At 37.5% G+C, this 16328-nt stretch overlaps 1 protein-coding gene across 12 annotated transcripts in view; it reads right to left on the reverse strand.

Moving 5' to 3' along the window:
* Positions 1–16328, reverse strand: part of MCTP1 (multiple C2 and transmembrane domain containing 1) — a 568532-nt gene that overhangs the window by 59547 nt on the left and 492657 nt on the right. For all 12 annotated transcript variants that reach the window (XR_011646260.1, XR_011646259.1, XR_011646258.1 and 9 more), the window contains one exon: positions 15130–15183. Coding sequence is in view for 9 of the 12 variants with exons in the window: in XM_058276318.1 (XP_058132301.1) it covers positions 15130–15183 (54 nt within the window). In the remaining 3 variants the exon portion in view is untranslated. The remainder of the gene's footprint in view (positions 1–15129; positions 15184–16328) is intronic.

Here is a 16328-nt window from a genome sequence, read left to right on the forward strand (position 1 = left end):
GCTTTGGCCCAGTGGTTAGGGCGTCTGTCTACCATATGGGAGGTTCGCGGTTCAAACCCCGGGCCTCCTTGACCCGTGTGGAGCTGGCCATGCGCAGTGCTGATGCGCGCAAGGAGTGTCGTGCCACGCAAGGGTGTCCCCCGCGTGGGGGAGTCCCACGCGCAAGGAGTGTGCCCGTGAGGAAAGCCGCCCAGCGCGAAAGAAAGTGCAGCCTGCCCAGGAATGGCGCCGCCCACACTTCCTGTGCCGCTGACGACAACAGAAGCGGACAAAGAAACAAGACGCAGCAAATAGACACCAAGAACAGACAACCAGGGGAAGGGGGGAAATTAAATAAATAAATAAATAAATCTTTAAAAAAAAAAAATGGAGAGTAAATGGAGGCAACAGATGTAGAATTTGTCTGAGATTGATGGTGAATGAAGGAAAAGAAAACTCATTACACTCTTTTCTAAAAACATGTCAGTGTATGAAGCACAGAATAGACATTTGTCACAGGTACTCAAATACCCTATTAAGTGCATGCCTGCATGAATATGTGAATTAATGAACTGAATGGATCATTCACATTTAAAGTTGGAAAAGTACCGTATCTTGATTTCTTTTTTTAAATCAGAAAACTTCAACCTTCATTTCTGTGCTGTGGGTATGTTAATCAAAGCAAAACTACTTGTGAGTGACAAAGTTGGACAACTTTTGTAAGATAAAAAACCGATATCTTTCTTTTTTACCTGTTTTTATGGAAAAAGACCCAGACAGGAAGCAAGATCACTAGGATTTAGAATCTGGAAAGGGGAATATTTATGAATATATATATGGAATTTTAATTTTATATCATGTTAGCTATAATCCCTCCAAGTGGCTCACATCTGGATAGTTTCTTTTATTAAAACTAATTGTTTTGTATGTCCAGAAAGCGCCACGATTTTATCATGGAGAAAATCCTGCACGATATCATTAAAACATAAAAAGTAAAATGAGTTATGAAAACAAAAACATGAAATCAATAAATGTCTATTTTCTTTTCCTCATAAATTAAAAGCGGTTAAAGAACATGTTTTAGCTATGGATTCACTGTTTTAAAAAAATGCTATCGAAACTCATGTTAAGGGAAGAAAACCCATGTTTGATACATCCTACTTATATTTTCAAGATGAATCAATAGTTCTTCAAAACCTGACCTTGTGATGAAGGCAATGATGCAAGCACAGAGTTGGTGAAGAAAACCACAAAGATAAAAATACATAACATATGATTATCTAGGAACAAATTTTGATGGAATTATCACCAGTTCTCTATAGACAAGGGATATGTATCAAACATGCCTACCATAATCCTTGATTCTATTAATTCCCCAAGAAAAGCCATCAGGTAGAGTTCTGGATACCAGTTGTGTAAACACTAAGAGATTCTGATATTACAACATCTTTCTCGTATAAAACCGAACACAGCCGCACCAGATGCAGAAGCAAGTTTCCTCTGGGAATGATACCTACCCTTTACTATTGGTATCATTATTTAAATGTTTAATGTAGGAAAAACTGAAGGCCAAAAAAAACATGCCTGCACTTAATTTCAAGTGACAGCTAATACAATGCATTAAAGGTGTAATACTATACACATGGTAGTTATATATAAATAGTAACATTAAAAGGGGTTACAACATTCCAAAGAGATCCTAAGTCTAAAACACTTAAGCACATTTGCTGTACAATTGATCTTAAATTATATTAATTGATTTCAAGAAGTCTTCAGATTAGTGATAGGCTTTGACTTTTTCTGATTATATTTCTGAATGCTTTTTAGGCAGTCTAATATCAGTTCTCAGGTAGACTGAGAACATAACCTATATTACTTAATTCCATTAACTATCAGTCAAGTTATTTTCACATAAGTGTTTTACATAAATTTTGTTTTCCTTAAGTTTCTCTTAATATGTATAGCTAATGCAAAATGTCTTTTTACTGTTTCTTTGCATTCATTATTCTGGAATTTGTTCAAAGAGAAGTGGGGGGAAAGCGGGGAGGCCGACTGACAGAGCTTGAATATTTAGCAGCCATTTTACTATTGAGGGTTTTTTGTTTTGTGTTTTTGGGGAGTAGCATGAAGAGTAATCTAGTTATTCTTTAGCTCAATTACTTAAAAATAACTTATATGAGGGAAGAATCAGGTAAATCTGTCAGTTGTGGAAATTTATTTTTCCATGTGTTATCTACAGATAAACCAGCCTATATTATTAGATTTCTACTGACATAATTGTGCATGAATTCTGATCTGATTTGGTATTACATGGTACAAGAGGCAACCCATTTTCTCTAAATACACCCCATTAGAAAGGAAAGAAATTGCCAAATTATGAAATCTGAGTACCTTGATTTAGCAACTATATGACTTTGTGGTCAGCACAACAACAACAACAAAAATAGCTTGTTCAACTACTGAGTTATTGAAGGCTGTGACAAGCAAACCTAATACCCAGGGAGTTACTCTGTTAGGTAATCAATAAAATCTTACATTATCAGACTGCAACAGCTGTATATTTGTTTTTCATATTTCCTTGTGTTTCCAAAATATTCAAGTATGGAATCACCAATAGATTATGGATTTGATCCTAATTCCAAAATCACTGCTGACCAGAATACTCAGTTAAGACATCAGAACCAAGAAATAGCATTTATGTGCATAACATACCAGATATTGATTTTAACATCCATGTAATACTACCTCACTATGGCAGAGAAACATTAGCTTCAGGGATACTAGAAAAGAATCTTGACTTAGCTATTTACAGTTCCTACAGGAAAATTTTTGGAGATCTCAGGGAACTTTTATTTTTATTTTTATTTTTTATTTTCAAAGTATTTTATTTTATTTTTCTATAAGATTTATTTTTTATTTATTTACTCCCAAACCCCCCTCCCCTTCCCCTTTCCCCTCCGCTTCTGTTGTCAGTGGCACAGGAATCTGTGTTTCTTTCCGTTGCGTCATCTTGCTGCATGAGTTCTCCATGTGTGCAGCGCCATTCCTGGGCAGGCTGCACTTTCTTTCACACTGGGCAGCTCTCCTTAGGGGGTGCACTCCTTGGGTGTGGGGCTCCCCTACGTGGGGGCACCCCTGCGTGGCAGGGCACTCCTTGCGTGCCTCAGCACTGCACGTGGGCCAGCTCCACACGGGTCAAGGAGGCCTGGGGTTTGAACCGTGGACCTCCCATGTGTAGGCAGACGCCCTAACCACTGGGCCAAGTCTGCTTCCCTCAGGGAACTTTTAAATCCTATGAGAAATGTCCTTGAATGCTAGTAAGATACCAGATCTGAACTGTCAGCAGTTTCAAGTTATATTTTCTAACAAAGAAGAAATGATTATGTTTTATGAAGGAAATGTTCTGTAACCTCCTTTCCTCACTTGGCTTTTTATTTTTGGCAGCCAGAGTAGGTAAAGCCTGACTTCCAGAACATAGCCCATTGGCATTTTGTCATCCTTTATCAGTGGGGGACACTGGATATTCACGACAATTTAAAGAAGAATTTTTAGAGGATTCATTGCAACTCCTTCCTACCCCCAACTAGCTTCAAGCGAGTGCTTAGCTAGAGAGAGAAGGTGAAATATTTAGACCGACTGCTTACCTATGGACAGGAAATAGAAGAAAGAATTAGGAAGCCCTTTCATAGTTCAGTGGAGAAGTACAGAATGACACTCCAGTCAGTGCTTTGTCACTTCACATGTTGCAAATCAAGAACAAAAATTTAATTTATATGTAGGATAAAAACAACTTGGATCTACTTGGAAATTTAAAGTTGCTACATGAACTAACCTAATCCAACACTACATGCTGATAAACCTTTGATAAAGTGAGCATCATTTGGCAGGAAGCAGTTGTCATATTCCTTAATGCTATAGGATATCTGTGAGAGGCTTTTGTTCTTTGGAAATTGTGGTAGACTATATTTTCCAAAGATGGCCCCAATGTTTCCCATCCCATATGTTCTTATGTAGTATGACCTTGGCACTTCCTATCAAGAAATGGAATTTAATTCCCTTTCTGCATCTGGGTTGGCTTTAGTGTTCTTTCTTGACTAATGGAATGTGGCAGAAGTGATGTGCTAGGACTTCTGAGGCTAGGTCATAAGAAACCTTGTAGCTTCCTCTTGGAGTGCTTTTGGATGGTCCCTCTCAGAGTCTAGCTACCATGTTATGAGAAGCCCAAGACACTTGAAGAGGCCTCGCACAGGTACCCCAGTAAACCACCCCAGCTGAGCTCCCAACAGTCAGCATCAATTGCCAGCCATGTGGTTGAACCATCTTGAATGCTGGACCTTGCTGAGCTTTTAGATGACTTCAGCCTCAGTTATCTTACTATAATCACTTGAGAGAGCCCAAGCAAGCAAGCTAAGGTGAGCCCAGTCAACCTGATGGATAATGAAAGAGAATACTCAATTATTATTTCTGGTTACTAAGTTTGGGGGTTTGCTATGCAGAAAATGATGGACTTTGGAGACAGACAGACTAGAGTTTGAGGCCTGGTTGTTTCATTTCCTTTGTGACTTTTAGTGAGTTACTCTATGTCTCAGAGGTTTTAGTCTTTTCATCTATAAAGGACTGACAATAGTGGCTGCTTCTCAATTGATCCAAGTTCTTCCAGCATCACCTAATCCTAATGACTTTTAGATCAAAGCCAGAATAAGCATGGTTACTATGTACCTTTCCCTCTGATCCAAATTTTGAGGTATGAAAAATACTTTACCTCCTTTTACATTTATACTTCTTGCTTTCATATTGGATTGGTGCTTACCTTTTGGGTAAAGGGCACTGTGAATGGACCTGTCACCACCATTTTTCCAAACGCTGCCAATACCCAGCACTCAGAGGAATTCAGGCAAAGAGAGCTGGGCAGGATTATGGAACACTATGTCTATGCTGATCAGAAAAAGCTTTAACTAAGCAAAATTTACTCCAAGTAGCCCAGATGTCGTCTCCGGGGTAGGTCAATGGGATTTGCTATATTTTGTCTGGGAAGGAAAATTAGAGGATTTGTTTGCTGATCTCAGGGTCGCCAGTGGACAAGTTACCCAATTTCTAGTCTTAGCCTTTTCTCTATTAGACTTGTTATCTCAATCCTAGTCTCAACGACTTCCCCACTTTAGTTACATTATCTGGTGTCTAGTCACTTCCTCATTAGCCAAGTTAATCTTCCTCCCTGAAATAAAGGAATGGTCTTGGTATGCTGAATATGCAGAATTATGAATATTAAATAAGGCCAGGAAAAAAGTGAAATGCTGCACACATATAAGTTTATCTAAACTGGACATCTCACAGTCATCCACGGCCCTAAATTTTCTGTTTTCAATATGAATTTTTTTTCCCACTAGTCTGATTACTTTTACTATTAATTTCTCTCAGATTTCTTTCTATTCCAACTGTTTCTGTTTTAAGTTAAAGATGCTATTATCTCTTGCTGGGGCTACCATAGTATATTTCATATATATACCATAGTATATTTCATCATGTTTCCCCACTTCATTTCATTTTCTCATTTCTTTCTCATTCCATCTTTTGCCATGTAGCCAACGTATTCTTCTTAAAGCACAAATTTTGTCATGAGAATTCCCTACTTGGAAACTGCTATTGATTCCTCGTTGCTTGGAGAATATAATTTAAACTCCTGAGATGACGACCAGAGCCCCCACACTCTTACATTTATCTTTCCTGTGTCATTTCCCTCCACTTTCTCTCCCATACTTTTTGTTCCTACTTGTTGATTTTTGCATACCACACTTCCTGGTACATTCTTAGCCATCCTTCAAGACACAAAGTAAGTTTCTGCTTCTGTGGAACATTCAATGACACCTCTGTGAAGTTGGTCACTCTCTTCTTTTCCCAAAAAACTCCACTCACTTTCTAATATTCTTCTCATTATAACGATTGGTTTACATAATTGAGGGCCCCACCAGACAGTGACTCCTGAAAGGCCCACAATGTGATTTATCTTTGTTTGCTCAGTGGCTTGTTCCTCAATATATTTATGAAATGAATATTATTTTTCAATGAGAGAAACAAACGTTAAGACAGTTCAACCTATGTCTGAGATTTAGCTTAAAGGGAGATAGATATGAATTTAGGAGAAAAAAGTTTTCTTTTTTAATTTCTTTTGAGACAGATTATATTTGTGAAATATTTATGTTTTATGTCAAATTACAACACTAAGGCATTGGTTCACTCACTCAGATAGTATGCAAGGGTTACTGTATCAGCTTAGACTAATTTATGTTGCAGTAACAAGAACTTTAATATTGTGGAGGCATATAAAAACAAAGATTTGTTTCCTACTCATACCATATGTCCATTATGGATTGGCTCCATGTTATCTTTATTCTGGGACCCAGGCAGAAGAAGAGCTCCTGTATGGATAGTTCCAGTCTTATTGCAGAAGGAAAAAAGATGGCAGAACAAAGGGTGGCTCTAAAAGCTTCTCCTTGGAGGTGGCATGTGTCAGCAAAGTGAGTTACCTGGCCAAGTGTGGCATCAATAGGTCAGGAAGTACATCTTGACAATCATGCAATCTACCACAAAGGCTACTGAAGGTTAACAGCAAGTGACAGTTCATGATCCTCATCCCTGCCACGTTAAGACCATAGAAGAGTTTCCTGATGATAGGAATCTAACAAAACACATCCTGCCAACACAATTGTAGCCATACACCTTTGTTTACTTTGAGACAAGCTTAGGCTGGAAAGTATAACATAAATAAATAGCACTGTGAAGTTTACATATCTATTGTGTTTTACATTATTAATGGAGTGTAATAGAACACAAATTGCAGTACTTATGTGGAAAGATGCTTCCTAATCTGAAAATCTGTTAGATATTGAGGATCTTTTTCTTTAAATTAAGAAGTCTTAATTTTAAAAGGCTGAGATTTTACCTGGATTTTTATTTGTTCCAAGAGTAGCAGGAAAAGGACTTGTATTGAAACTTTTTTTCTTTTTTTTTTATTTCATTATCTCACCGAGAAAAAGAACCCACACGCACTGGAAGTATTTTGGTGAACCCACATATTTCTTGAAGCTGTGTCCCTCTCAAATGATGTCAACCATTATAGAATTTCTGACATTTTAAAAATATTTCTCTTTTGCAAGTAACTTAGTGATACCTCTAGTCAACTCCTGTTGGCAAGTTCACGCAATCAAGGAAAAACTCCTAATTTGTGAACTCCTTTTAGGATCTGCATAGTCAATGTCTTTAAAATGGTGAAGAATTTCTTTGCCAAACAAACTTTCAGGCGGAATAGAAATCTTGGCACCCTAGACCCAGATGGAGCATCTGTGATGCTTGGCAACACATCTGGGTCGGCTGCTTTGGTGAAGAAACATGCTCCTCATCTCAACATGCAGTGGTGTCAGCCGGTGTCAACGACTCTGCCAGTGATCCTGAAAAAATTGTGTCTATTTCTACGAATGTTGTCAACCTCATGAGAGCCAGGGCTGACATGCTGCTATTTCAAGAGGTTTTGTCAAGAAATGAGAGTAGAATAGGAAGTTCATTGCTACAATACAGAAGTTAAATAGCTTTCCAGAGGATCTGTCTTGAAACATTTGATTGAACTTCAAATGAAACTTTTGCTTTTTTTTTTTTGAGGCCAAGGAAATCCAACTATCAGAATAACTCAACAGGAAAAAATTAATTCATCGTTTGCTCTACTTGGCATATATTCTTGCCAAATTAGGTAAATCTTCCCATTTTAATTCTTTTAAACCACTGCATCTCTGGAAAGTTACATGGCAGGCAGACATCTACCTAAATATTCCAGGATTGGAGAAGTGCTTCTACAGCCAGGAGCAAAGAGTGACAAAGATTGCCAATTTGTTTACAGATAGGAAGCCATAGATAATGCAACCCTTAGATAATCCTTTTGAAAGACTACTGCCTTCAATGACCTTAATGTGACATGATGAATGTTTAATTTTTTTTAAATGATTGAGCACCAATGACGAAGATTTTTTAAAAGATGATCTCGCTGATAGTATGAATTCAACTTCTCTCTCTGACAGTATGAATTCAATTTAAAGTATTTTGGAGAATTCTAGGAATCCTCACCATGCCTAACCCTCATCTGATAGTCTCTGGAGCTCCCCTTTTGTTTGTTACTATGTTCTTTTGCCATTTCATTGTTTCCAGCACTTACCTGCCTTGAACCTAAAAAGCTGTACTCAACTGGATGTCAAAGATAACAAGCCTATTGCTGGGTCAAACAAGTCTCCATTATTTCTAAATCAAGCCAACATCAGCCTTCTTGTTAAAGCTTACTTTTGACCTGAATGAAACTTCATATCTTTTATTTTCGAAATTTGCGTAGATCTCAAGTATTTAAGGAAATAGAAAATGTCAAAAGGGAGGCTATGAGAGCAGTTGAGGTATATGACTTTAACAAGATATATTATAGTCTTTAAAATAATTCAGTTTTCATTGCAAACAAATGCATGAAAAATGTGTATGTGTTTATACGTTTTCTTTCAGGAAAGAAGTCTACAGCTTTCTTCATTTTCTCAAAGGGTGGGCGATCTAAACAAAGCTAAACACTCACTGCCCTGGAGCATTGTAGGGTTGAAACATTTTAAGGAATGGAATTCCTTAAAATTCTTCTGTTGAAAAATGAAGTTAACCTTGCCTTGCTGCTCCACTGACCAATTAATAACACAAGCTCCAAAAAAGGCAAGTACTCAACTGTTTTACAGAAAGACAATACCCTTTCTCACTTTTGGACAGGCTTTTCTGAAGTTAAAATTAAGGCAACTTGGATAAAATGTTTGCTTTGTTAGGTACTGTTTTTAGTTTCCACATTGAATGAAGAACTGTGTAGCTATAATTGTGTGGAAGAGCAAGATTGAGCCAATAACGAAAAATAAAGAGTTCAGATCTAGTGCTTTAATATGTAGCATTTTTTTTGTTTTGTTTTGTTTTGTTTTTTTTTGGGCACGTACAGAAAATGCAGTTGGCAGGCATCTGTGTTAGTTTGCTATTGATGCTGTGACAAGTTCCCATAAGTTTAGTGACTTGAAACAACACAAATTTCTTATCTTACCGTTCTGCAGTTCAAAAGTTTGGAGAGGGCCTCAACTGGGTTAAAATCACGGTGTGGACAGGACTGCATTCCTTCCTTAGGCTATAGAGGAGAACAGTTTCCTTGCCCCTTCCAATTTCTAGAGGCTGACCATATTTCTTGGTCCACAGCCCCCTTCCTCCATCTTCAACGTTAGAAGAGTTAGGCTGAGTTCTTCTCCCACAGCATCACCCTGACTCTGTCTTCTATTCTGCTCTTCCATATTTAAGGCTCTTGTAATTACATTGGACCCATCCAAACAATCTAGCCTACTACTCCTATTTTAAGATCAGCTGATTAGCAGCCCTCATTCCATCTGCAACCTTAATTTCTCTTTACCATGTATCATACCACGTTAACAGGTTCCTGGTATTAGGAAGAGGCTATCTTTAGGGGGCTATTATTACACAATCTAACACACAACCTCTTAACTGGTATAGTGTGAAATGGCTAGATGGGCAGGAGATCAGTGAGAAGTGAAAACTTGGAAGCAAACAACCTTTTGCTGGGATAGAAGGTATGTTTCCTTATTGTGCTATCTAAATACCTTCAATGTGATGCCTGAGGTAATTTGCAGCTGCACTTTGAATTATTTGTTCCTGGAAAGCATCATCTTAAGGAAGGGTAAGGATGCCAAACTTGGAGTCAGAAAACCTGAGTGTTATCCATGGCTCTGCCACTTATTGTCTATGTCACCTTTGGCAATTCATTTACGTTTGCTGAACCACAGTGTCCTCATTTTAAAATGATGGGGATGAGCGAGATTATTTCTTGGATATCTTCCAGTTCTATGGTTGCTATGATTCTAAGTAGAGAGTTCTTCTACTGACTCCTGGTCAATGGCCTATCAGCTCAGTGGGACTAAGTACCAATAGGAAACTGAAAGGAAGAATGATACTTCATCCTCTTTTGCTAATTTTATGATTTGCTCTTTTCCCCAGCAGGAGACGACAGGAGAAATAGTGCCAGTAGGTCCTCTTCCTGCTCAACCACCCCACATTCCAGACTAGAATTAGATTATAAGTGGGATATATTATTTGATGATTGTAAAATACATCTCGTTTTACACTTCTGGTATGTGATGCTTTCTATAATCTTTAATAGAGAGGATATAGCTCGGCAGGCAGGCTTTCCTAATGTGTTTATTGTAGGATAACTGGGTCATAGCCTGGCAATAGATAAATACAACATACACAAAGGCTGCTCCATTTTTGCTCTATTATACATGTGGGTCTACATGGTTTTGGTGGGCAGAATTCTGAGATGGTTTCCAAGATTCCCACCCCTTACATGTGTGGGAGGGGGGATTTAAGAATAGGATGGGATAGTCATACCTGTGATTAGGGCGTGTTACATAGCACTGTGACTTTAACAAAGGGCAATTATCTTGTATGGGTCTGACCTTATCAGGTAAACCCTTAAAAGGGATTGGCTCTTCCTAAAGAAAGAGCTTTGAAGTGCAAGACAGAGTGGCTCACCACAAGAGAGGTTCTCCATTGGGTGATTTAAATATGAAGGGAGATAGAAGTGTGGAAGTGACCTGAAAGTGGCTGTTAGGAGCTAAAAGCCAGCATGAAAGCAAGGACTCCATCTCTACAATCACAAAGAACTGAATTAGGCCAACAACCTGAATGAGCTTGGAAGCAGATTCTTCCAAGGCGTCCAAATGAGAAATCCACCTGAAAGACATCTTGTTTGTGAGACCCTGAATAGAAAACTTAGTTGAGCTGTGCCTGAACTTGTGACTTACTGAGCTGAAAGTGAATAAATGGGTGTTGATTTAACTCTCTAAGTGCATGGTTATTTGTTATGCAGCAATAGAAAACTAATAAACTAATACAATGGCATTCCAGTTAAATGCAATTTGAGATTTTTAAAAAGAATTTCCTGTCTCCTCTCTGCCTGCCTTTCTCCAAAGCCTTGATCTGTTTCCCCACCACACAGTTGTTTGATTGAACAGAACTGGAAAATGCCATTTTGTGCGATTAACATCTTCTGAATCACAGTTATCTCTTTTTCCCTTCTCATGGTTGACTTGAGATGCAGAGACGTATGCATCTTGGGTATATTATATACATGTTTAGGGCTTGAGAAGCAAACCAGAAAACACAGATTTCAAGAATTAAAGCAAACAATCTGTGTATTTTGAAGTAACTCAGATATGTTTCATTCAATAGCATCTAGTTATCTTGAAACACTGTAACGCTAACATGATGGTGGAAGAAAAAGTAGAAGCAGTGTAAGCATAAATCCCGAACATTTTAATATCTTTTATCAATAAACATTACTAGAATGCCACACATCTGAATCCACGCTTTTCCTGAGGAAAACCTGCATTCTATCTTCTGCTTCCTGTACTGCAGCTGGATCTTATTACGAGAGTAGGGAGCACCGTGGGAAGCATGCCTAACGTTTTAGCTACAAAATGAAAGCTGATCTTCATTAATTAGATGTCTAGGTTATGCAGATGACCACTGTATTACTGTACATAAATGGTGAAAACCACAATTATAGGGCTTGTTGAGAGCTTCACCTAGTAAGTTAGCCAAGCCTTACTTGCTAAGAGATTCTCTTAACCACATAGGCAGAGTTTGGTGGCAGGTCAAAAATCAGATCAGACCGTGACTCTGGTTAATGTTTGAGAGCCTGCTCTACAACAAAGGGAATTGAAAACACAGTACACTATCTTCCTAATATTGAAATCAGGAAAAATGTTATCTCCGGCATAGCTCAACATGGTGTAACTACCCAAAGCAGATAGGTGAAAATATTAACGAATTGATGATTCATAACTAAAATCCATATTCTTTGCCTTTGTGAGAACCACAGAATTGGATTAAGAGAAAAGCCAACTAATTTTAGACTTTAGTAAATCTGCAGCATCGCTCCTAGAATAAAAGATAAGTCTGAGGATCACAAAACCTCACCCAAATAATGATTAGTAGCTAAAATAAAAAGGAAGAACACGAGTAAAAAAAAAAAAGATATTTAAAAGGCCATAATCTAGAAAACTTTCAGGATCTTGGGAACCAGGTGAAAACCCATACCTGACTTAGCTTTTTCCAATTTTAAGCAAAGTCTTCTCAGGTGTTAAAGTCAGCACTCATAAAAAACGATTACAAAACAATTGTTTTAACTGATTATAATCTTCATCTGCTTCAACTTCTTATACCTATGTCTTTGCTGTTTATATAATTATGCAGAGGGAAAACACTCCCAGCTCAATGAAATAAACGTCTTCAGTTTATGCCCACACGAACCCTGTCAAGTAGCCAATGACTTGCCCTTTCATTTTGAGTGACTAATATCAATTCTGGCTCTAAAGAAAGACACTTTTCATAATCGCCCAACAATCTGCTAAGTGAAAACATATGGATAGGCTTAAGCGAAGCCTGCCAGGGGTCTTTGCTGAATGGAAAACAGGTGCTCTCATTCTGTGCCATGTAATACCCCATTTACCCCCAAGTCCAAAGGTTATAGGACTAATAGCTGCCTTGTGGTAATCAGGGAAAGCCAAGACACTAGCCCTGGTGAAACATCTGGGACGTATTTTACATACTTGCAACATATGCTTCAGGTTCAATTAAAGTGAGGCTTTGGCACATTTATTAATCTTTTTTACTTTTATCCTATAAGAGGACCCACTGACCTGACCCTACTATTATACCATATGAGAAAACAGAGAAATAATGAGAGCTGGAGGTCAGTACCTGCTCATATGGTGAAAAAACACATTTGTTTTCTCATGAAATTCCATTACACATGACTCTATACACAAACTTTAAATAGAGGAACCAATGAATTTTTTTAAAAGTAGGAAATTACCCTTCTCCCTCTCAGACACTGATAGCCAAGACTTAGTTTACTGCTGTGAAAGCCAGTCAAGAGACAGAAGCTGCTAAATGGAAACTTGAAGGAACCTTTCATATTTCCATTTCTTACAATAAAAACTTTATATTTTAAGACGTCCACTCTAAAATTCTCTCCTCTATTATGTAAGTGCTTAAAAGTCTATTGTAAAATGTTACATTTGTCATTTTCTTTTTTGTTCAGATATGACTTTTATGTTATCAATTGCATTAGGAGTAAAAAAAGAAAGCCTCTCCTAATATATCACTCATACAAAGGGTTGGATTTATGAAAATCAGCCTACGGTCCTTTCATATGGAAAATATACTGTAGGCATCCTGTACAGAAGACTATAGTTTAATTCACATAGTCATTTAAGCACTCACTTTCAATCAACTTTGGTAACTAGATCTGATATTGTGTTAGAACCAGGGTGTCAATTTCAGACAACCAAACACTAGATTACAACAGATGCCACTCTGGGGATTTGGTGTTTCCACCCTGGCATGTTCTCCTGGACATCTATGTTTTGGTGAGCTGGTTAACAAGGTGTGTCTATTTGTTTCCCATTTCTGTCATCCTCTCGATTAAAGAAATGACCAAATAAAGGGGGAGCTTAATAGTATAGAATATCAACAAACTGATGGAAAAATAGAGCATGACTTCAAGCAGGGACCTTGAAGTACTAGACTTCACTAAGGGTTCCCATTTATTAACATTTCTGGGGAAACGCCTGCTGCTGGATGGATCTTTATGGTGGCTTTAATAATAAAGCAGCAACAAGCAAGGGAAAATGGCCATAAATGGATGGCAGCTCAGTGTTTATCAGCAGAGAAATGATGATTCAGAGCTGGCATGTTGAGTTAAAATACAAGCTCTCTACAGCTCTACAACTGACCTTAACAATAAATCATATCATTTATTGCCAGAAGTGTATGCTCATGTAATTTTGCATTAAAAACAAGCACATATGTGTTTTTGCAGGGAGGAGATTTTGTTAGTTTATGTTTGGTGATGTCGCTAATGACTAAATGATGTACAGAAGAAAAATTTCACATAAAAGCACTTGTGACTTAAAAATGTTTGAAATTGCATTAGAGGGGAGAAAGTGTGTGTGTGTGTGCCTATGTTTCCAGTTTCCTTCAAGGACTGAATATTAGTCAGGAAAAAAATCATTTGAGAGATTAATTAATCACTGATTTTTTTTTTTTTGACATTTCTAATGCTTACTTCCAGCACACAAATTCTTGCACTGGGATATAACGGTACATCTCTATTGGAATCAAAGGTCAAGGGCATAAATTAAGATACACTGTTTTTCTCCTTTCTTCAAAAAATTTGATTGACTACTAAAAGAGAAGTCAGGTAGATTCTGGTGAAGGTCAAAATCTGGTTTTTTATGCTAAACAAAGTGGAAATAATTAATGGTATTCTCTCTTCCCTTTCTCAATCCCACCACAGTACTTTTTATATTTTATGTCTAAAAACTAGCCACTGTGGCAATGGTGCAAGGTCATTCTAATTTCCTCCTTCTGGTTGTCCCCTCTCCTCAGGGGACAGACAATCCGAGCAATCACCAGAAACTAGCTGTTTTTACTGTGGTGACCATCTCCAATCAGCAATGGAAATATAAGCCTCTTGGAATGGGCTTTCCTGACCAATAAGCCAGGGGGCCATTTCAAACCTAGGCAATGAGCATTGGGGTTATTTAAATGTCCTCGGGAGCAGGTTACACACATGATCTTTTGCTGAACAATTCTCTGAAAATTACAGATGGCAACATCCACATACAACTCATGGAGGCGGCTATTTCTTTTCACTTTCCTCTTCTCCCAAAGTGTAGCCCGATTTGTAATACTCAAGATAGGACAAATTTTTGCCCTTCAAAAACAGTTGTCACTGCCGTTATCTTCACGAGAGCTATCAAGTTCCAGACAAGCTGAATTATTATTTTTTGTTCCTGGCAGAAAAATATTTGACCCAGCTCTGGACAAAAACGAAGAGGATTTATAGCTCTCTCTCCGTCTTTGCAACATTCAGTGGCATTGTTAGGATGATAAACAGCACTGTCCAATTTTCTGGACTCGAACACTTCAACTTCTTTTTTTTTTTAACTGTCTGTGAAAACAGTGTCATGTCTACATTTCCCCATCCCCAGGTACCCAAGTGCTGTGAAAGATAATTACCTTGTCATCTTTGTCATCTTCTTCTTCCTCGTCCTCTAGCATGTCCTCCACTACCTGCAGACAGAAACAGAAGTTGTCGTGATCTTAAGGGAGAAAATTTTGTTCTGTCATTTTGAACCTTTGAAAATGAAAACTTTATTAATATTTTAAACAGATAGACTATTTGATCTAGAGATAGGGATTAGGAAAATGCTATGCTTTTAATTGATCAAAACCAGGAAACTGAATTCCAATCAGGCAAATTGTGTGTAAAATGTTTTGTGACAACTTAAAGAATTTGAAATATGCATAAGGTAAACATTATTTGGGGGGATTCTTGAAGCAAGGAAATTTCCTTTTTACCTATTCTGCTGTCTATATGAATCAGGCATTTTAAATTTAGAGCTAGGTAACTAAGCATAAAACTGCTATTTCTAATTTACTTTTCACCAAACTGCAAGATAAAAAACTATTTCTATCAATTGATCCATGCTGGTGGTCTCTGGCATAAAACTAACAATATCTTTGTAGGCTCAAATTACAATTCCTATATACAGTAGTCACCTCTTGACTACCTCTGTATTGCTTTTTGATGTTGTAGATTATCTGAACCTCCAAATTTAAATTTTCTATGACTTTACTTATAAATTACATTATGGAATTGGCATTATTAAAAGAAAATTAGAAATGTATTCTATAATCATAATACATCTATCTATCTATATAATATGTATGTATAACCTGTGTAGGTGGATACATGCATGCAGGTTTTTCTCATTGCCTCTAGGTTGCCTACTTCAGCAGAGTGGAATAGTAATTTTGGATTTGCCAGATAAGTTTCCTTTGCCTCAATCAATACGTAGCTATTGGCATTAAAAATGAAACTTCATCCATTTCAGATGTTTCTTTGTGATCTCACACACATACACAATCACACACACACACTTTCTGGAAACCAAAATTTGAGAATCTTTTGGAGTGGATTATAATTCAGGTAAATGCCATTTTATGATTGCGCTTATGCCATTTAATATACTTTCTTAATTCTCATGGTGTTTTTTTTTAATCCAGGCTGAATCCACTCTGGATAGAAACAATAGAATCATGGTTATCAAATATAAAAATTTATGAAAACTTTCTCCCAAAGCCCAGAATATTAGAATATAATTAATTACACCAGAACTTCTGTCATATGACATTTTGATAGGCAGAAATATGCT

The sequence above is a fragment of the Dasypus novemcinctus genome, chromosome 2 (genome assembly GCF_030445035.2).
Source record: "Dasypus novemcinctus isolate mDasNov1 chromosome 2, mDasNov1.1.hap2, whole genome shotgun sequence".
Lineage (NCBI taxonomy): Eukaryota > Metazoa > Chordata > Mammalia > Cingulata > Dasypodidae > Dasypus > Dasypus novemcinctus.